General features: G+C 42.7%; 1 protein-coding gene across 1 annotated transcript in view; it reads right to left on the minus strand.

Annotated features, from left to right (window-relative positions):
• Nucleotides 1-23210, minus strand: part of pdlim2 (PDZ and LIM domain 2 (mystique)) — a 35307-nt gene that overhangs the window by 6198 nt on the left and 5899 nt on the right. The window contains exons 2-7 of the mRNA XM_046387195.1: nucleotides 20413-20541; nucleotides 18322-18473; nucleotides 15581-15650; nucleotides 14760-14911; nucleotides 13752-13815; nucleotides 596-714 (exon numbers count right to left, since the gene is read on the minus strand). Of these exons, the coding sequence (XP_046243151.1) occupies nucleotides 596-714; nucleotides 13752-13815; nucleotides 14760-14911; nucleotides 15581-15650; nucleotides 18322-18473; nucleotides 20413-20505 (650 nt within the window). The 5' untranslated portion in view covers nucleotides 20506-20541. The remainder of the gene's footprint in view (nucleotides 1-595; nucleotides 715-13751; nucleotides 13816-14759; nucleotides 14912-15580; nucleotides 15651-18321; nucleotides 18474-20412; nucleotides 20542-23210) is intronic.

Genomic DNA, 23210 nt, shown 5'->3' on the forward strand with positions numbered 1-23210 from the left:
TGACTTGTCAGTCTTCTGATGACCATGTTAGGTTGAAACAGCATCAGAGCTTTTGTAGAGATGAAGATATTCATCTATTATTAGAGATACAGATATTCATATAGTATTATTATATTATGAAAATATTTAATTACAAGAAAAATGCGACCTCAAACATTACAGTGAAAAACTCACACACTTTGCATGATAAGGTAATGTTGATTTCTTAGGCTTGAGAGTGTGTGTGTGTGTGTGTGTGTGTGAAACCCCTACAGGTGATGGCGCTGGATGCCTGTACATGATACACTCTTGTTAAGACAGGATACCATCCTGCTAGTGTTAATATGGGGAAGTTTTTGGCTGTGTCTTGAGTTTCTTGAGTTTCTGAAGAGGAACTAGTTTCACAGGCTGTTAAGATTGTAATTTTAAAATTTAGAGGCAGTTCTGCATGTTGTACATTTTGTGTACGGAAAAGCATCTGGCTGGTTCCACATAAATACTGGAACTAAAAGATTAGAAGCGTGTATCCAGAGAAGATGGTGGAATATACACAATGCCTGCAGTGAATGATGGTGTTTTATCATTTACCGGAGTTTGCCATGCGAGTGGTTTTTACCTGCGACGGGGGGACATGGGTACATCCCGATCTATGGGGCTATGGGGTGAGTAGCGTCCTGGTGGGGTCGGAGTTCTGCTGGACACAGAGTTATTTCTGTAGTCTGAAGGGGAGAACTCCTGTGGAGGAAGAGGAAAGTGACAAATCAAGAAGGAGTGCGTAAGCATGAAAGTCTAACTTCCTGCAGCAGCTGAAGCCAAGTTTCAGAGTGGAGGACTCTATTGTGACAGCATGCAAACGCTAAAACCATGATGCAACGTTACTGTAAAGGAGTCACTGAAAGAGCTATGTTCAGTGCAGAGTCAGGAATTCACCAGCAGCATGTGTCTGGATTACTGCTCCACCAAGCAGCTTATTGGCACTGAACAAATGTAGTGTCCTTGTTTCAGGAAGCTCTAAATCTGAGAAGACTGTACTGTATGACAACCTGGAATAAAACAAAGTCTGACATGTAAGATATATCCAGTCAAGATGACAACAGGAGAGATTTATCAGCAGCTTAAATGACATCCATATGGAGAAACACCACAGAGAACGGCGGAGATCCTTCTCTCAACATCATCATCGTCACATTTGACTGAAAGCTGAGGTTTAGTTTCGTGAGCAGAACAAACAATACGCTGTGTCATTGTCTCATTGTATTCGGTGCCCTGTGCTCTCTAACGTTCTGTTGCATGAGTCACGCCCAACATTCCTCCACTGCAGGGCGATCAGTCTCAACAATCACAGCAACCCACATCAACATTTTTTTATCTTGATTGCCATTCACATCAGAGCTGTACTTCAGCCCCTCAGCTGATAGATGATATAATGTGTGGCAACAGATGTTTGGCACCGACTCCAGTGCTGGTCTAAGGGGAAAAACAGAGCCAGCATGTACCTCAATAAGCTCCAGATGCAGGGCGAAGCTCACAATCATTCATGGTACTCATAAACAGGGTCTCTGGTCATGAAATGAGAAGATATTCCTCACGGCAAGAACCTCATTCAGCCCAACTCACTGCTTACTGTACAAATAACACTGTTATTCAAACAGGAAACTGAGCAAAGTGAACATATGACAACATATGACTTTTGACAGAAGAGGGCGCTACATACCTGCAGTATACAAGAAGCTCATAAATTTGCTGATGTGCCAATGGCATTTTCTTTTTACAGCAGCTGTTCTCAGCAGAAACCAAAGGCAGATGCACACAGTTACAACACTATGGGCAAAGGTTGATTTACCTAACTTTAATTATGTCATAAGAGATCAGGCGTGAGCCACTGGTGAAGCTGACCTCAGGCACATGTACACACTGAGCACACCTGGACCAAGTCTGCACAGCAAATAACTCAAACCAGACACTTTTACTGTCAGGAATCCCAACAAACTAATTGTTTTCAACCACAACACTGTCTGGCATATAACCACGTCCACCTGCAATGCTGAACACTTCCTGTTAACAGGAAGCATACTCATGCACTGCTGCAAAATGCACGCTAACAGAAAAAAGGAACAAACAGTTTCACAACTTCCAGTTTGCCGGGGAAACAAAGCTATTAGTTTATTTTAGGCCTGTGCACAGTCCAGGAAAACTCAGACTGCAAATCAAACAGCCCACAGACAACTCAAGAGTAGAGCTTTCACAATAAATGCGCACTGAGTTTTTCTCCCTCAGCCATCACCAGCTGGCATCTGTGTTCCACAGGCTCCATCCATGGGAGAAACGTCTCCACCCAGCACTTTGAAACAGGACAGACTCAAGTTGGAGCTGATGCTGGAGCTTGATGCTGACACAGTGGCACTGATGGAGTCAAAGATTTGTGTCTCCCATGCCAGCACCCGCTTTCAATTCAGCAACTCTTTGAACAATGTCTCTGTTCTCAATTGAGTCCAATTTTCCTCTTCTTTTTCCTTAGCGAGTGGGCAGATTAGTGGTGCGTGCCAGGGAGCCTTTACCAGAAACGATTGTTGGGACGTCTCCCTGCGATCCCTCCCAGGATAAACCCTGCATAATAACTGCAGGCTCATAAGATCACATATTCCATATCATCAGAGTACAAAAACAGAAACATCTATATCCTCTCCTGCTAAGAACCAATCTCAAGGGCATATACCTGACAGACATACATGCTTTAGGGATTCTTTCAGGAAGATCTCGTGAAGCCACACAGTATGTGCATATGAATCTGGTCTAATGCAAAACATGCCTATGTTATATAAGTGTCTGGCTACTGAATGTGGCTCTTCATGCTGTCCAACAGCAAAAGACGTACAAATAAAATCACAACTCTGATCTATGAGCCTCGAGAGGAATGCAATGAAGTAAAGAAAAACAAAAGGAGGGAGAAAAAACAAGCGCTCCACTGCGACAGGGAGTATGCAGCTGTGATTGAGCTTGACCTTAGAAAGTTCAAAAAAACTTTGCCTGCACCACCAGAGCAGCTCTCCCATCACAATCATCCCATCTACCATCGCCGATGCCTGCCTTTTATAGCAGTAACCATGGCATGGCTAGAAAAGGCCTTAAACTGGGCTCCCCAAAACACCTTTGTTCTAAAATCATCACTGCTCCACTGTAAGCCATCACACCATTAAGCATGGCTGATCTCAGAGATACAGTGCATTTGGTAAACCTCACCATGGCAGTGCCAACAATGCCCTCATGTCTCGTGCACCAACAAGCTTAGGGAGGGGCACAGGCGAGTTGAGGAAAGCCAACTATTTTGTCTTGGATGTGAGCATGGTTCAGAGACAACTGCAGAAAACCAGCCAATTCTTCCTGGATCCTGGTGAGAGGAGGAAGCTATGATTAAAGCTGCACTTAATTGTAATCAGGAGCTCATACTCAGCACACCCGGGATCATTAGTGCAAGTTACGGGTACACTGAGCTGCATATACAATAACATATGTAACCTAAGAGTCTTCCACTTGTGAAAATGTGCGGACTTCATCCCTTAAACACTAAAACACAAGCTTCCCTTATTAAAGGCCTAGAAAATCTAGTTTCTCAATCAGCTTCTTGGACACACCATTTTCTGTTGGAACAGTTTGCTTTTTCTTTCCCCACCACAGTTTGAAGCTGGAATGACCAAAATAGGTGATCCTCACCTGTTTCTGTGCACAGTCTGGATGAAGATGAGTAAGTTGAGAAACAGAGGAAATAATGAAAGCCAGATTAGCTGACGTAGTAAACAGAAGTAAACGGGATTCGGCGGTACTTGACAGATTATTTTAGAAAGCAGAATTCCCCACACTGAAGCTAATTTTAAACTGGATTTTGGACAACATTCACTGCAGATCCAGTTGTATCTTCTTACTCAGTTTCACAGCGTTGCCAGTAATATAACTCTAAACCACAGGGGTTTCACTTAGGGATCATCAACAAATTACTGTTTGACACAAAAACAATGTTTTCAGTACCTTGTGTGGACTTTACTGGTCATTACTGAAGATATTACTGAAAATTGTGGCACAAAATTAGGCTAAATTGGTAGGACACATATTTTGACTGCTAAGGTAATTTATTTCACATAAATTTTTAATAAATTTGTATTACTGCACTGGAGAAATGGAACACAGCTTTTTCCATTGTATTTCACTGCCTCTTTCATTTATTTCTATTTTTTTTTTTTACTTTCAAGTATTTTTAGCAAAATACAGATTTCTTCTTTTCAGTAGCTTCCATGTCATGTGACTCACTTACTGGTATTCATTCACTGGTCTTCACCAGGCATGCAATTTTGCAGCAGCAAGACGTCAGAATGGTTGTGGAAGGTTGTGTTGAAGCTTACTGTTAAACTGAATCTCCATCCATCATCCATTTTCATTTCTCCCCACTTTCAACCCTGGCAGGGGCTGGAGTCTGTCTCAGCATAAGCAGTGGGAGAGAAACACTGAACATCCTCTCGTGTCAGCAAAATGTGGCATTTAATAGGATTCAGCTTGATTACAACATATAAAAAATTTCCCAGTTGAGTGTGACCCGACACCAAAAAGCCACATTTCTCAAAGCAGAAAATCAGCTTTCAATCTGTAATTACACACTCTTTAAAATGTCCTTTGTTGCTCTAAAAAGCATTTTTGGATGGCTGAACTTAAATATGATGATGACTGTTTAAAATTAATGAACGACTAAGTGTAACTGGCTTATGTTCAAGAAAAGGCTTCAGAAAAGTGTCATTAAACTGTGAAAAATGCGAGAGAATTGTTCTTAACAAAAAAAAAAAAAAAAAACAAGCCTCTGCTTTATGATTGGCCACTTCTTCAAGAAACAAACAAACAGGAAATGGTGAGCTGAAGCGAGGGCAGCTGTTTCAGATCAAGGCCCATGGGAGACGCTGGGGACAGTGCCAGTGGAGGAGCCTTCAGTCTGGCTCCAAGCAAGCCACTCTGCATCATCATCATTACCACCCTGCAGCTTCAATTACAGGGCATGGGCCAGTAGCACACAGGAGCCATGACGAGAGGAGCTTTTATTTTGGGAAGCTCGGTGCTGCTGTAAGAAAAGTGCTATGACTGCTCATTCACTGTCTCCACCACAGACATGACTGCTGTAATACAACTGAGGTGGGGGGCACCAGACATCCTGGGTTGGGCAATGATAATCAGAGAATGTGCACAGCGTCCCCCATCCAGCAGCGTGCACTGGTGGAGGTACTGAACAGAGACCTGAGGGCTGACGGTAACCTACTCGTTATCCACTGTCACTGATGGACCCTGCCTTGTAATTATGTCTGAGCAATGGTGCATTACTGTGTCCACATTCTGTAACAAATAAAACACGATGTACGGCTGAATGCGGGTTTTATATCAAACCACACGTCGTTAACATTCTTTACCCTTTTTAATGACCTCATATCCCACTGCAGCTGCTTTATAGGAGGTCTGATGCTGCTTGGAATGATGATATGACTGATGGGTGCATGATGACAGTCCCTGTAGAGGCTGTAGAGGAAGTGAAGACACCATCTCCTCAATGTTACGCTATACATTCCCATATGACATATGCAAGCTGTTAATAAATGCAGATCACTCATATATTTTGCCATAAATATTAATGGTTTTTTTTGAATGATGCTGAGCTGTAACTTTACTTAGAATGAAGAACATGTACGAATAGGTGACAGCTATCTGGTTAAAATTTTGTTAACAGCTAGTGGGGGAAAAAAAAAAGGAAAATTGGAAGGAAAGGGGGTAAAATGGGTGCCCTTACCCAGGAAGAGATTGACGGGTAAACCTACATATTGGAAAAACTAACACAATCCTAAAGGACCGCAAGATGTACAGCTACAAGACAAGTGGAAGAAATGGACATAATTCAGGATGTCCGAATTAGCTAAAAGGAGTGAGGGAATAGACCAACTACTAAAAATGTGATGCCAACAACAAAAATTTTCTTTTTTTTTCCTCACCTAAGGGGATACGATTTTTCAAAATAGGGATGTAAAATTCTTCATATACAGTACCCAGTCCATACTGCTCTATGTGGCCTCAGAAGTCAACCCTAATCTTCTCAATCCTCTATAATGCTTTCTACATACAAATCCTCGGCCCAGGCTTACATTGTGCAGCATTCAATAAGAAGGAATAAAGTGACAGATCTTTGTGATGCCAGTGCTAATACCCCCCCTCAACATTCATCCACCGCGGCCACACACCATCAGTCTGCTCCAGACATAAACCATATGTGCTAGATTAGAGGCCAAATAAACAGCAGAGAGATGAGAGATGTACAGGACGGCAGCGAGGATACAGTAATTCACTCGCCACCGTCAACTCAAACAGAGCTGCATTTCAATTTTCAACTTTGTGTTAATCAGTTGTTAACCAGTTGTTAATCGCAGCATCAGCGCAGCAGGAAACATTAAGAAGCGGGTGAAAAACAACAAGATGATGACACTGACAACATGATCACTGAAGCTCAGCTCACAATAAATGTAGATGAACCTAAGTGTGTGTGAGCTGTAATGGCAAAGGAACCCTTGAGACAAGCCAAAGCCGTCTCATGTGATCATAGTGTAGGTGGTCTGAGGGAGGCTCAACCAACACTCAACCACACTGCCACCAGAAGTCAGAGACACAATCAGGCATGAATACAAGTCTGAGCGTTTATTTATCCGCGAAGGGCGCTACAAGCAACACATTTTTCATCCCTATTAAATTCCCCACAAGGCTCCGACTGGAGGAGCATATCAAGAAGCCCATTAGACATCTGGAGTTCATTATGGTTGGGCTAAAAATCGCTGGACTTCACGATACTTTTAATTTATGGTCGCCTGGGTGTCTCTTTTCATAAGCATAAAAAAAAAGCACAGTAAACACTAAGAGAAGCTGAATTTCAACAGATCGGAATTGTCATAATGAGCTGTGAGGTCTCGATATGGTGCCACTTTTAACAGCTCATCGGTGAAAATCCCCCCATAAAACAGTGATAGAGCTCTAATGCTTAATGATGACTGCAGTAATTAGACAGAAACCATCTGGTACGTCTCACTCTCTGGTTTCAAACAGTAACTCTACTGTACATTACTTTGACTTACAATGCAATACAACATGAAGGAGTTCAGCCTAATACTCATATTTCTACAGGAATTTCCGTGAAAGGCTAAAAAATAAATCTTACATGTCAACAAGCTATGCATTTACGGTGTCTCAGTGTAGCAGAATTACTCTTTAGTATTAACTCCAGTTTTACCAGCTTAACAATTATGATTTATGACCAACAAATGCAGCCATATTAACCATTACCCTAAACCGTAGGTGTTGTCCTGCGTTAAGACTAGGGGAATATATGCTGACATGTCCGTTTTTACTGGCATGAATACACTGAGGGGCAGTTATGCACGTCGTTCCCTTGACAACAACTTTAGGAATGTTGACATACCGCTCCACCACCTTCGTAAACAGCACCCACTAGTAAAAAGGCCCATCTCTCCCAGCCAACATTTCTCCATAAAACTTGCAGGGCCGAGTGTCCCCATGAGTGCGTCCGGAGGTCTGGAAAGCACAGGGAATCAAAAGTGCCCCAGTTTGCTTTTCCACTCCGGGGGAAAGAAAAACAGACGTGCTGATCAATCAGTGGGGATGAGGAGAGGCACGCTGCCTGTGCAGCGGCCACAATGGACCCCGAGCTTAACGGCTCCGAGTCCACGTGAAAAGACCTCACATTGTCCAGTCACAGAGCTCACTGTGCGGAGAAGAAGAAAACATCCCTGCACCGTGGCCACAGCCAGCTACCCCCCTCTCCCCCGACACTAACTTGGCTTAGCACAGCCCCAACCTGCCAAACCAAACATCAGCCCCACTCACATTAGAACTGAAATAGGACATCAATCCAAGCCACCATCGTCAAGGAAAGAATATGCATGTCTGCATTTAGTGCTGAAGGAGAAGCCAGTACAGGTGAGGTGCGTTTACCTCAACAACTCTACAGGCTACACATGAAGACTTGTGAGTGCAATATCAAGTTTTACATTTTGACTCCATTTAAAAAACAAACTTAGTACTATTCCTGCATGCCAAGTCACCATTTCAGGCCTGAAATGATGACCGCAGTTTTGCACTCCAGTTCACCACAACCTCCAGAAAAGGGCAGAGGCAAAGTCAGCTGCTTGCATGCAGGTCGGGCTGCTCAGGAGAACAGGGGGAGAGAAATGTAATAGAGGATGTAAGGATGAATACCCCCCCCCCCATGCCCTCACTGAATAAAGAGTTTAGTGGCACATGCCATATAGCCAAGGCCACCCCACCCAATTCAGCATGAAGAAGAAAAGTTTGGTCTGCATGCGGCCAACACTCAGTGTCACCCTGCAAGAGCCGACCAGCCTACACAAGGAAAGATGTATTTATAAAGCAACCACCCGATCTCAGCACAGGATCCTGCAGCCCGCTAAGGCAACCCTCAGGAACCTCAAACTGCAGCAACTACAAACCCAGACACGGAGCCTGGTCCTAACGGCCCAGTGACGGGTCAAAGCAGTCTGGTTTTGGCCCTGTGCATCTCGACAGAGATTCTATTGTGGTCATTTCTTGATGATATAAACAGATGCTTTGAATCATGACGGTGGCTGGCCAGTTGAGACACAATCTCATGCCCGGTTTCAAGGAATCCAGGATGCCTTTGCTCCCTCTATGATGGTGGTGAACTAGAAGACATTAAAGTTCATGAAAACAGCCAGTCACAACATGGCAGAACAAAACAGAACTGCAGGATATGCAATATTACTTTTATTACTTTTATTATTAAACTTGTGGCAATAAATTTATACACTGAAGTATTTACATGTACATATATACGTACATATCATATCCAATATTCAGCATTTTTCCAATGGGATCACTGTACTCTTTTTTTGGAAGTACGGAGTATCATAAAATGGTACCTCAAAACTATACTTAAATACAATACTTGATTAAATATACTTAGTTACATTCCATCACTGCATCTAATAAAGTGCATCAACACCACAACGTAGAAATGGAAACAATTTTATTCACTTATTCCCACAGTGGTTTCCAACTCATGTCTATAGGAATGCTTTTTAACTTTCTACAAGTTTCTTTGCATTTATCTTTCCTCTTAAGAAGATCAGAGGTCAGGGGAAGCCAGTAGCTGGGAACTGTTGCTTCAGCAGGGTGAATGCTTCCTGCTACAAGAACTTGAATAAGGAAAGTGACCTTTTAATCAGAAGGTGCGAGTTCAACATACCATTTACAGTTTGAACACTATGTACTGAACGGACTTCCTGAAAAACATTCATTCACATGGCGAAAGGCTTATGGTTTGGGAAATGTAAAGGGTCAGCACAGACATTACTGGCTGGAGGGATTTTTTTTTCGACAGTCGACCGTAAAAACGTTGGATGCACTAAACCACAACCAAAAATCAAACAAATTCACAAGACACTACACATGCACAGCAAACAATGTGTAGAAAATGACAAAATTCATCTATGAAGATGAAGTGTAATCAAGTCACAGGCTTTTGTAAACCAAGAACAATTTTTAATCATGCGATTCTAATCTCTGCTAATGATCACACATGACGTGTTCTGCGGCAGGCAGTTTGAACTCGCGGTGTTCAGGGTCCTCTTACTTGTTTCTAAATTTCACATAACCTAACTGACTAGCAGATCTGAGCTGTGAGAACAAACCCATAGAGGGATCCAGAGACTGATTGGACAGGCTCCTTAGCACAGCTACAGTCTACAGAGCATTTCAATATTGAGACAAAAGATCGCAATTTAGATTGTGATTGTGATTAAATAAATCCTGATTTTTTGGGGGTCAGATCACCGCCCCCTAATGAGGCACAAAGGACATTTCTGTGTATGAGCAGCCTCCGGGCTGTGCCGAGTGGTGGTTTGGGAATGTCAGCACTCTCCCTGGTGTCCACAGTGCTCCACCCCTACCCCCAACTCTTCCAGCTCCCATCACACAACGACTGGCCTTGTGACGCGAGGGAAATAAGCAGCACCAGCCTTCTACAGCTTCTGCCATCACAGCCACTATTGTACACAGACTTTTTCTCAGGATATCCAACACCCTGGAAAATGGGGGATCCTGTTGCGCATCCCACTCTCCTCCCTCTGGGAGCCAAAACAGGGGTGGAAAAGCCTTTTAGGAGCTTTTCAGAGAGGCTGATCACCTGATACAGCAGCTCTCTGGACCTCTCAGGCAGGACAGAGGCCCTTGTCACGAAGGCTCCACATCTTAGCGCTCACTGGGCTGCTGTGTTCCTGCCAGCCCGAGCAGTATAATGCAGTGTGCCCATGGCAGGCCTCTTCCCAGCCATTTCCCCACCGAGCGCTCTGAAAGAACTCCACTCACTAATCACAGCACTGCGGCGGGAGGCTCGTCACCACTTTAAAACCAGGGTAGACATCCCTTGGAGGAAGGGGTCAGCCAAAACCCCAAACTCTCATCCAATAGGCTAGATGATGGTAAACACTGAGGCTGTGAGGCACAGAAGGCAGAGCAAGCAATCCAAATAGCTTTAAGACCAAAAAAGGGTGGACAAAGCAGTGATTAAACATCAAATTGCAGTCTTCTCAAAACATGTAGCTTGATATTAATTCAGATCCTAAATGAACAGTTTAAAAAGCCAAGAAAAAGGTTCTCCTTCTACTCCAAGTTCCTCTCAGAGCAGAAGGAGATAGAAGGAATGTAATGTCTCCCAGCACATACAACGCAGTACAGATTTTCAACATTAGAAAAATGCAAGAGAAGGTTGAATTTAAAAATGGTAAGGAGAATGGGAGAGCATTCGACTACACGAATACCACAAACACGCAAGGCCGTCCCGGATGGACAGCTATGACAGGAGCGCCCTCATTCCTAAGCGCACGCTGATGGAGCTCTCAGCCACAACACAGCTCCTAATGTGTTTTTTGGTTGGCCAATACGGAAGTTTGCTCCGCCATGGTTTGCTGGCCGCAGCCTCACTATAACTCCACAAGTGGCTTTTCGAATGTGGTTTTACACGGATGCTGGAAACATCACAACGTGTATTTAACAAAGGCTTACAATGCCTTTGGTGACAAATAATAATAACAACAATAAATATATAGATATGTAATATGAAATGAATTAAATTAATTGAAATATTCAGAAAGTTAGGCTTTAAGACTGCAGGCAAAACACTTTTGTTTCTCATTTCAAATCTGCAAAATGAAGAAATGATCAAATCGGATTTGTGTTTTCAGCCATCACCAACCAGCTGTGGTAATGACGCAGAAGTCAGTAACTACGTACACAAGTGGTGCAACCTTCCTGAGAAATGGAGATCCATCATCTTGCTTTCCAAACAATCACGCTGTCAAGACAATTTATTGTCCACGCCTGTTGTTCTCTGTGCTGTCCTCCAAACCCCTCTGCTCAACTCTGATGCACTTCTGTCACTTTGGTTTTAATGCCATCCTTGTGTATCATGTTGCAAGTCACGCCAAAAGACATTTTAAAATCCAATTTGAGCACCCAGTGCATCCAAAGTGAGGCGCAACTGTCGAATTGTGTTTCAATCAATAGGCTTCCAAGACACTTAAGTTACATTGAAGCAACAGTTTAGCACTGCACTGTCATTAGGTTGGGGATTCAGAAGAGGCAAAATTGAAGAAGGTAGGAATTGAAGCAGCACAGGATGAGATATCCTGGATTTTAGTCCCCAGCATGGGACAAGCATCAAAAACACAATCCTATACTTCCCAAAATGCAACCTGGTGTCCATGTTAATGTCAGCACTTATGTCTACCAAACTCAAACCCCAAGTTTGTAACACAAACGTCTAACTGAAATTGAAGACCCTCAATTCAAAATAACCCTGAAAACATCAGCGGTCCTCTCTGTGACAAACTGATCTTCATGTGTAAAACCGAATCTCCAACCTTCACAAAAGGGTTGACACCAGACAGCTTTATCATCTCTAGTCCAGCCTACTGTCTGCCTGAGGTGTCAGTCGCCCAAATGAACATCATATATCGCACTCATGTCAGTTGAATATGCCTGAAACAGCGCACCGGTCAGAGAGCTGATTCATGTCTGCACACAGAGACACCCTTCACATCCTCCCTGCCTTAAAACTATTTGGAAGGAGACGACATGCCATGTGGCTTTGCAGTCGCATCAAATTAGTTAGAAGGAAGGATTCTGGTCTTGCATTCCGAAAGACTATATTTTGCTCTTACCAGATTTCAAAGCGGTCATGACTGACTGACTGACTGGCATTTTATTTTGATAAAGACTGGTCAAATATGTGCACAAAAAGTCAAGACAGCATCCTAAAAAGAGCCACTTGGATGGCAGTTACATCATGGCTAAACTGGCTCTTATTTCCCCCTGTGTGAAAGAAAATTACACTGACGTAAGCCACCAGTCTTAAAGCTGGACACCGCTGCGAGTGACGGTACATCTGAATCCCATTTAACATGGAAAAAACACAAAGAATCGCAAACTTGAAGAGAAGTTCTCAAAAAGAAAAAGGACCTTCTCAGCCAGCGGCCTCTCAGAAGGAACGCTTGAATGTTTTGAAGTTCAAACCTCTGCATATTTGTCTAACTTTACGTCCAGAGTTATAAAAATGACTGGAATTCTTTGTGCCATTACAAAAGGTCTTGAATGTTTTTTCCTGTTCTGTCATCACACATGTTCTATCTTCAGTGGGACCCGTGCTTGAGACTAAGCATGTAGGCATAGCTGGAATAGCTCATGATGAACTTTCCCACAACATTTTCTCTCTTTAACTCACTGAAGTCTTTCCAGACGCCCGAGTCCCATTCTTGGATTCGTTGCAGGAATGGGAAATAAGCACGGCATAGTTTAGCTGCAGTCTCATGATAACCCCAAGTCTGTATTTTACTCACTTTCCATGTTTTACCTCTAACTGAGACTAATGAGGCTCCATTCAGACAGTAAAGGTTAAGGCCATTGTTTTGATGAAAAGTAATCATTTTTTTCCGTGGAGCAGCCTCTGAATGAAACAGCTCCAGACGGCTGTTCAGCTTAATGTCAGATATTTTCAAAGACTGACCTTTGAAGTTTAGACACTCCCTACTATAAAAATGTCAGCCCCTCTCTGGATCCACTTTACTGCGGAGTCCACATACAGTACAGTCCACAAACCTTTAGTAGTGGTCTTCTACAGCATCAGTAGCAATTCAAGAGGAAAGAATTATGATATGTTAATCTTACAGATCAGGACAGTGATCAGGACAAGTCAGAATAACTATGTCACATAGATCCTCATATAAATCCTATTGTTGTACCGATCAAGCAAACTGCAGTATGAATGAATGAACTTTGTCTTTACTTTATCAAACATTTGCATGTTTTAATTTTTTTAATATGTTGTACTATTTCTTAATCTCAAACCTATGCATGTGTAACGATACCCAGGAAATCATCAAAAGCAAAGCAGCAAAGTTATTCTTGGTACAGAGACAAAGAGAGGGACAACAAACTCCTCTCTCTTGTCTCTGGTTGGTGGAGACCGTAATTTCACGCTCACTAAGAACAAATCCCATCTAATTATATTTGGAATTCAGCTGCTTTTCTTTAGCAGGGTGGACAGTTATTGAACAAACAAATGACTCTTGACAGCATATCTCAAAAAGCTGAAAATTTACAAAGGAATAAATGGAGAAATTGGCTGTTTTAAACAAACAACAGCAACCGACCTGAGACAGGGGCCTGGACAGCCTGTAACTCCTCTCCTCTGGAGACCAAGAGCGCAGCTGGACACTGTAACAAAAACAACAGAGACCCAAGAGGTACAATTTTGGGGTGGGTTGTACACATACATCAACATTGTAATGTAAAATTACATACACTAAATGACAGGTTTATGATGATTGAGACTGAACAATATAAGAACGCTAGGGATTTTATTAATGGTTAGAAATCTAAAAGTTAGAAATCAAGTACATGTAGGACAGGAAGCTTCATCCGTTTAGATGATGGAGAAAATTTAGAGTTTTAAACTGTGACCTGTAAAAAGTTGTCCAGGAGAGCCGACAAACGCCCACGCTCAAAAAGATCGTGGTGAACGTTCCACATTCTGCCTTTTGTTTAAGTGAATGCAATCGGTGGAATGTGATATCCTGTGCATATCCTTTGTTACTATAGTACAATCCCACGGCTCCACTTTCTGTCTGTTATTCCCATACCTATTGACTCTGGGCCTGTTGTGGAGTCAAGAGAGCACTTGTTGCAACCTTTTGTCCAGATGTAAGCCTATTTAAGCAGTGAATAGCAGGGTTTCTGAAAAAGACCCACTTGTATATCTGAAATGTGGAGCTCTAAAATGTCCCGAGACTTTATCTTAGACCTTGCTCATGCTGAAAGAATTTCTTTTAAATCTCACTGTTCAAACTGTAATTTAAAGTAACCAGATCGCATGCGTGTGACTTCAGAAGTATAATCTTATGCTTTTGTTGCACCATTGGTAAGCACTGGTAAGCATTTACAATGAAGGAGCAGACAAGCTGAAGGGAGGGTTCAGCATCTGGCCAACAACTCCAAATGCTGGAACCACTTTCTGATCTTCTCATCAACTGCAGCCAGTTAGGGTCATTTCTATCATATGTGCAATAACAGCCATATCTGATCTGCATGTTGTTGTTCAACATTGTAATTGAACAGCATTACATTATTTCCAGTACAGCAGATCCGGTCAAGAGAGCTACCTCCTGTTGGTGGTCGGTGTCAGCCTCTCCCTCTTGCCGTCGGGGCTGGCAGGAGGATCTGGTGAATAAGGTCCAGGGGAGAGCGAAGCAGGGCTGGAGATGGTGTATTCTCTGTAGTTTTGATTCTCATCTCGACTCACTATCACTGCCTCCTACAAAACATGTTATTCCATGGAAGCAGTTAAAGGCTTGATTGAGAAGCATGCTGGACACCTGTCAGTTGCTGAGATAGCATTTTTTTCCTCCATGATACCTGAACTTGCCTGTTGGCCAATGCCAAATCTTGATCCAACACCTGCTTGCTGAAGTGCTTGTAGTTAGACAAGTTGCTTGCCTTTATGGATTTTGGCTACTTGTCCAATTTCAGGACTAATAAAATTTGTGTTATTGGATCATTGCATAGAGTTGTGTAATCACAGATTAGTCGAGCATTTTTGGTCATATCAGGAACATTTCCAACACAGTGATTGGTATGGGAATAATGCTGGTGAAACAAGTACAGAGAATTAAATGTTGTATCCCTAAACACATCTACAGATTTTGTATTCACCATGTACTGCAGATGGTGCTTTGGGACTCTCAATTTCAATAAAACACAGGCCCAAAAATAAATCACTATAATATAAATAAGCTAAGCAGATGTGTAATAAACACATGCACGCATCAGTAAAAATGAAGCAGTCCAAACAATGCATCATCCAAATAAAACAGGCACTTATGAGTAATACCATGAATCAAAAAGACACCAAGAAAACAGTTCTGGTAAGCAAACGAGACAAACTGTCGACAGATTAAAGCTCTTGTGGAGCTGCAGCACTGACCTGGAAGCGTCCGGTGAGCTGCTCAGGAGTGCTGATGCCGTTGGTCTGTCCAGGGCTGGGGGGTTCAGGTCTTGAAAGACAGAAAACCACAGAGATCAACGGACTGTCAACACTGACAGTGTCTCACAGCGCAAAGTTTCATACAACATCTGTGCGGCTGATGGGATAAAAACCATTTTACATCAGTGGTGAATTAAAAAAAAAAAACAAAACAAGGCAGTACTCAAGTTAATGTTAAATCAATAAGAAAGTATTTAAAACTGGTCTAAATGACATTTTGGAAAAGTTTGTAATATGTTTGGGAACTTGCAAGAAAAATGCTGAGGGAAAAATAATCAATTTTCTAAGGGTCATAAGTCTGAATGAACTTTATTTTTAGACACCCCTTCTGCTAATGTGCTGGCAAGCATTCATTGGTTTGCTTCCATGAATCTCAGAGATTACAGCAAAAGACGAGTACTGCAATCTCCCTTTTGAAAATATTCTCCCGATGGATCTCTTCTTTCCAAACAGTCACTTTTGTTTAACTTTCTTAAATACAAAACACATTCTGTAAGCAATTCTATCATTGAATGTGGAGGGGAAAATATGGGCAGTATATGCGCCAATGCAAACACACAGTGCCCCCCTGGCTGCAGGGCGAGAGGCTGACTGGCTTTTGGTTGAGCCAGGGGTAATGAGGCACACAGTAAGGCCTGGATGCCTGTGGTAAATCACCCAGAAACACACCTCTCGTGGCCTGGGCTCCACATACTGTTTAAAAGAGAGAGACAGCAAGAAGACAAAAACTGATACAGCTGCCGCAAGACATTTCCTCCCATAGGGGAGTTATTAATGTGGCAGGCCTGAAAAACTTGCTTCGCTTTGAACTGGGAACATTCTCACCTTCTGTTTTAAACTTTCCACTTTCGGCATCAAAACACCAGAGGAAGTCGTGGGCTTTAGTCAGCAAGATTTATTTCTGGTCAGTGATCAGATCAGTGTGAGTTTGGTCTATAAGTGTTCTCATTTGCAGAAGAAGAATTTGCTTCTGGTGAAAGTGCTGAGACTTTATTCCACAGGGATGCGAAACTGGCGTAAATCAGCACCTGAAACACTTTGCTGACACTTACTGTCAACTATCATCGAGGGGACGTGGAGCGAACCTGCCTGAGGCAGATTCTTCAAATGTGTGCATTGTAAGAATACCAAAAACATTAACTACACTTCAAGGGGATTCAAATCCAAAGCAAATGTATTCTCTCTGTCAAGCTGTGACCAGTACTGAGGATGAGGTGAGCCACTACGTTTTTAACATCCACCTATATATATATATATTTTTTTTTTATTTCAGGAACTTTCTGATCAAAAATATGTTAACAAAACTTCAAATAAGACCAGATATTTGACACCAACCTTTGGTACCATATAGTTTTTGGCTCTATGCTACACTTAACACTTAAAAACTCTAATTTACTGTACCAGTACAGCCGTGTGGTAAAGCAACACCAATTCGTTGTTCTGATGGCTAAGGATCACAGAATGGCAAATGTGACATCATCCCCAAGGCATCAATGAACAATGAAGTCTAAACAAGAAGCTGGGAACAAAGCCTGACTGAAAAGCTTTAAGGGTCAATGACAAGACAGTGATGGCGCGGTTGCTTTGTCATGTAAAAATAAACCCAGTTAGCAAAGTCTGGGATCAAGATGTCGTTGAATGCACCAACAATAAACCGTTGCCTCCGTAAACAGCAGACAACGCCTAAAGGAAAATACTCTTCTGCTAGGATGGGTTGATGCCAGCTTCTTCTAGTGGGCAACACCATCTGTGAGATGACGGCCAGTGCCCACATCACTGCTGGTTTGATGAGAATAAACTGCGAGCCAGATGTTGAGCTGGAAAAAAACGCAGCTCTCTCAACTAAGCAAAGCAAATTAAACATTGCAGATGTGCTGCTCAGTTACAAACTTCTCGAGAGCTTGTTTGAATGTAATTCAAATAGGTAATGTACTTGATGAGAGGCACTGAGGCAGGAGCCTGTGAGGTACATAAAAGTCTGAAAACCACTGAACGTTTACACAGTGGGATTAAAGACATGGTAGAACTACACAGTGGCATTGTCCCGGGCAAGCAAGGAGTAATGGTGTTGTTTCTGGCTTGGTGGGAGACATGAGGTCAGCAGGGAAAAATTCACTCACATGGACATGGGACATCCAAGGAGGAAGTTATGTGAAAGTGCATGTGCGTCTGTGTGTGTGTGTGTGTGTGTGTGTGTGTAATAAAAGAGAAAGACTTCAAAAAAAAAAAAAAAAAGAGGGAGAGACGAGACGGGGCAACAGTAACAAGACATGGGAATTTTTGGGGTGGAACTTTGAGCCAAGAGCAGTTTGGGCTCAAAGGAAAACCTTCTTAGTAGCCAACTCGCTGTCTTCTGACAAATCACAAAACAAGGTTTTATTAAGAGGGACCAGGGAGGGGAACTGTGTGGCTCTCATACCGTACATGCTGGCATTTCCCCTGATTATAATCACTTGTTTTGTTTATACAGTGCTTGCATGATGAAGTTAAAAAAACGGTGTAAAACAGGATGGAAGCTGGAGCAAATGTCATCTTGGCAGAATTAGGGACATATTCAATATTGGTATGGGGAACTTTGCATGGCACTGTATTGTATGTACTTTATGTTAAGAAATCGGACATATACAGCATCGTGGTAGAGGGATTGTTTGTCTCTGTAACAGATTTGCATGCCAGCGTACCTCTCCACCACCAGCTGCAGCTGGGTCTTGGAGTTCTTGATCTTGTTCTGGGCCTCCACGTTCAGCATGTCGGCCGTGTTTTCCCCGTTGATCTCCAAGATAATGTCGCCAGGTTGAAGGTCTGCCCGCTCTGCCTTGCTGCCCCCGTTGACCTGTTGAAGAGAAAAATGAGCCACTTAGGTCCAATTGGCCCCAGGTCCTGCTCTGAACAAAACATTTATATGTTATCTGTCTGGCAAGCATAGACAGCTCTGGATCTTGTGAACAATTTGTCAGTTGCTGACATTCAGCATCAACAAAAAGGTAAATGAGAAAAAGTGCTGACTGAGCTGCTTCACATTTTTGCCACACTCTTAATCTTAAGTGTCTCTCTGTACAACTCATAACACTGAAAGTAAACACCAACAGACGCCACAGTGTTTCACACACATGAATGAGGCAGTGCCGGTCAACAGCGGACAGATTCATAACACCCTTGGGGAGAAGTCATTAGTGTGACACTACTTGATGGTTTGACTGGGCCTGACCTTTGCAGCCAGCCTCACTGCATGTCAAAGCCAATGCTATAGCACATCAGAGGGAATTCCACACTAATGGGCCAAAACATAAAGTCTGAGCCACCACTTTCAGCTTGGCCTTGTGTTGCTGGCAATCACACCCAAACACACAGGCTTAGCAAAAGAAGAGGCAAAATGTGAAGGTTCATGCTGCGACTGCTTATAGTTGAGAAAGAAATGAGATTTGCTACAAACAGTGCTCGCCTCACAATTAACAACAGAGAGAGGCAATAAAACAAAAAACGCAAAAATAAAGAGCCAATCAGAGGGGGTCAAAGTCTCATTCTTACATTTCCAGATGAAAAAAGTGGATGCAAAGAGATTGCCAGTCAACAGGCTGTTTGTCAGTTTAGCCAAGCACCAGGGCAGAGGTGCCATGTCTGTGGGCCCACTCGAGAGGCAATTAAGCGTTGCTGTGGTGACCCACAATAGTACGTGCCTTTTCTGATCACGACACGCCTGGTTTCACATAAACCAAGAGCAGTCGGGGGTTCTTTTCCAGGGTCTGTGCCCAAGTGAATCGGGGTTAGGCTATATTTCAAGCCAACAGGAATAAAAGAGGGCATCCACGTTGTCTCTTTGCCAAGTGCAAACCACCTCGGATGATCCAACTCCTATGGCTGCTTAACTGTGTTGGGGGGGCTTGTGTGGATGAGACAATTGCTATTTCTCAAACTGGGCTTTCACTCAAGTTTCTCCCTCAGCAGGAGCTCATGTCACTTCAGAGAACCATTTGATATTTGAGATGAGCAAACATGCTGGTGTTGTTTATCGGACAGCAGTAATAAAATCTGATTTGAAGCCCATTACTCATGAGAAGACCTGTTTTTCTAAGTAAGTTGTCAAGAGGGGGCAAACAAATGCCTTTGAAGTCAAGGTCTGTGTCAAGCACCAGTACCCTGCCACGGATTTGCCATAATTTATTCTTTACGGTCTGAAGAGCTACTGGGGAAGTTTCCACGTAGTGATGTGGGACCAGGACATGCGCAGGCAGAACTGGGTGCATCTGGCATACAGAGGTCTGAGTCTGAGTCTAAGTTTCCGGCTGGTGTTCACTGTGTGCCCGCCTGCTTACGCCTCTCCTGTTCTATCTTCCCTTTCCCTCAACAGTGACTGGGAAAATATGGTCAGTCAAAACAACATGCACGTGCTGAAGTACAAATTTACTGATGCACGTGGTAATGCACGCACATTAGGACAGAAACATAAACCCGCGCTCACACACTGCACTACTGCGACCAGGAACCCGTCACCTCCCACCTCAACTTCCACTGTAACTGTAATCAGTGGTTTCCTTCTAATGTAATCTACTTCCATTCTATTCTAATGGCTTCAGTAGTCAAGGAAATAGGTAGGCAACAGTCTGTGAACATAAACAAAGACAAGAAAGGAGTCGTAGTGAGGAGGATGTTGACTTTGCATGCCATTACAGACTGTGCTTTCACAAAAAAAAAAGAAAAAAGAAAAAACAACAGAGGCTGTGATTTGATAAAGTGTGACGAGGCTCAGCAACACGTCAGCTGTTGACGAGTACCTTTGATACGGTTATGGCCTTCTTGAAGTCCCTTCCTCCGAATATTCTGAAGCCCCATGGTGAAGGGCCGGTAAGGTTCACCGTCAGCACCATTTGATGATCAACTCAGCACACACTGTTGTCAAAACCCTGTAGAGACAAACACAACACAGTGAACATGGGACTGATTGACGTGTGGGGCATAAACATGCACGTCTGAGTGATAGAGACACGTTTCCGAAAACATTTGCATAAGAGGCCTTTCATCTCCAACAACATCTCACTTCCACTGGCCTTAGTCCCCTTGACACGGATTGCATAACCACATCAAACAGGAATGAGAGGAATCTGAAACCAAAGACACATGACCAACATCGCTAAAGTGCACGGCAAAACCAAAGACTTTCATTAAATCCAAATGCTCTTTCAAGACCAAACAAACACAAACAAAGCGTCGTGCAAGCACAACATACGAGGAGCTAAACGTTTCGCTGTTTCACTGGGACCACTGTGTTTAATGTATGTGTCCACAGTATACAGTGGTGTAGCATGATATGTGACATGTAGCACGGCAGCCCTTTAAGGTATGTTTAAAGAGTAAAAAGTCTAATTTGTACAAATGCGGTTTGCACGAAAACGTACAGATTTTGCTTTCCACAAAGTCTGTTGTGGTCTTTTTTGCATCTTTGCTTCTCTACCATATGGGATTAATCACGATCTGAACAGTTCGAGGTTGGCAGCAGACAGCACTGAGAATCATGTTGTATGATAAGGCTCAAGATTCTGTTGAGCCTTTCATTAATAATGCTTATCCATCACAAAACTACACAGCAAGATGACACGATAGACAAGCAACTCATTTCCCAGATGTGTATCTTTAATCAACGGCGATGACTGAGCTTTCAAAATATTACACGTTGCAGAAATAAAACTGGCGATGACAGCGTGGCGTGTGCTGTCGATTTTCTCCAGCAGGCTGTGAAACCTTCTGCGTGAGCTCATCTTGTGTACACGTACAAAAACAAAGACTCATATGAGTAAACACTAAAAGCGACATTATCTCTGTTTGACATGGTGATGAGTATTGGCTCTTCGTCTTCCTCGACTCTGACAAAATATCTGCATGCTTGTGTGAACGCTGCCGACACAAACATCGTGACGAGGACGATAGATAGAGTAATCCGATGGGTTACACAACATGACACTGATGTTGGCAATACATAAAAGCCCTTTAAATACAAACTGAACACATTTACACCATCTTCCAAAACATTACCAGGCCAAAACTAAAGCATTAAAATAGCTCTGCTGATGTTCACAACCTGCGATGCTGAACCGCCACTTTACACAGACTCTGCTCACGGTTGTACATGAAGCTTGTTTTCTGTATGACTGCATGTGGAGACACAGAGCTCGTCATGATGATGGGATGAGCACCTACCGCTTCATAAACACATCAACACCTGCACAATCCAAACACGCACACACACACACATACACACACACAGCTGCAGCATCTGAAACTCCTCGCTGAGAAAATGTGCATTTATTTTAACTGAAGATGTTAGCGTAACAAGTAGACACGAGTAGACAATGACATGAGCTACTTTAAGTATAGACCAGTTCTGTTGAAAAATGTCAACAGCCAAAACAGTTTTACATCATGGGTTGCTTAACTGTCAACACAGAAAAAGTTTGGTCTTGCAGCGCAGAACAACAATTTCGCTGTTCCTCTTTACAGAACAACAAGACAAACTGCACTTTAATTAGGACTTTTTGGTATTATATTTATCCTTTTCATCATGACAATTGCAGGCCTTCCACAATAATTACATTCTCAACTTACTGCACTCATCTTATCTTTACGTCACACGTTTACAAATGTCAATAACATCTTAGCCAACAAGAAGCCAAAAATAAACAGCAGGGTCTTGTTTAAGATATTTTATATTCCAATTCCAGTGTCTGAATATTCTGAAGATTTCAAAGTTCATTGTTCTCCAAAAGGGTGTACTTGTATTATTATGCTAATGACAATAACCTTGTTTATCATAGTTATTTCTGGGACAATATATCATCCAACAAAGGTTATGACAGGCCTAAATCACTGCTAATGTTTATTTTTTTTAAATTTCTTTAGTTAAGAGAGAAGCCAAGTCCTACAGGGGTTTTTATGCTTTTAGCAGATCTGATAAGTGTTTTAGTGTCAAGTAATTACAGCCTTACCATGCTGAATACAAGCTGTAACATATCAGTTAATCACAGGTTAATTTCTGATTATCTCACTTCCAAGATTTCCCATCACACCTAAGGAAGTTCAAACTGGTCAAGATCATCTAAAGGGATTGCAGAGTGGGCAAGGGTGGAATGTAAATCTAATCTCTTCTAATCATACTCGGACTCTATAGATGAAGTGACATTACAAATGTTGCATAATACAGATCAGTTTATTTTTTATGAGAACGTCTGAAAATCTCCGTAGAGTAGATCTAGGACATCAGCCACGCTGCTCCCCTAAATCCCTCCCAACACTGGCCCATTTCATAGGCCACACATTCCACAAGTGTTTGAGGACATGCAGTGCAGACCCAGTTAGTTATTAACAGTCTGGGACAATTAGCAGGGTTACTGGGCTCACCATCATTAGGGTCTCTTAATTGCTGTGGGCTCCAGAAATAAGTGCAGTTGCGATAATGACGGGGAGCAGCCGCCTCAAAGTTTCCCAGCCTTTGGGGATGTCAGTTAATTCCAAGAGCTTCTGCAGCATCTCCTAAGGAGTGCCCATTATCAGCTGAGCACCCTGCTAATTCTCTGCGTAA

This window comes from Scatophagus argus, chromosome 4, assembly GCF_020382885.2.
Source record: "Scatophagus argus isolate fScaArg1 chromosome 4, fScaArg1.pri, whole genome shotgun sequence".
Classification (NCBI taxonomy): domain Eukaryota; kingdom Metazoa; phylum Chordata; class Actinopteri; family Scatophagidae; genus Scatophagus; species Scatophagus argus.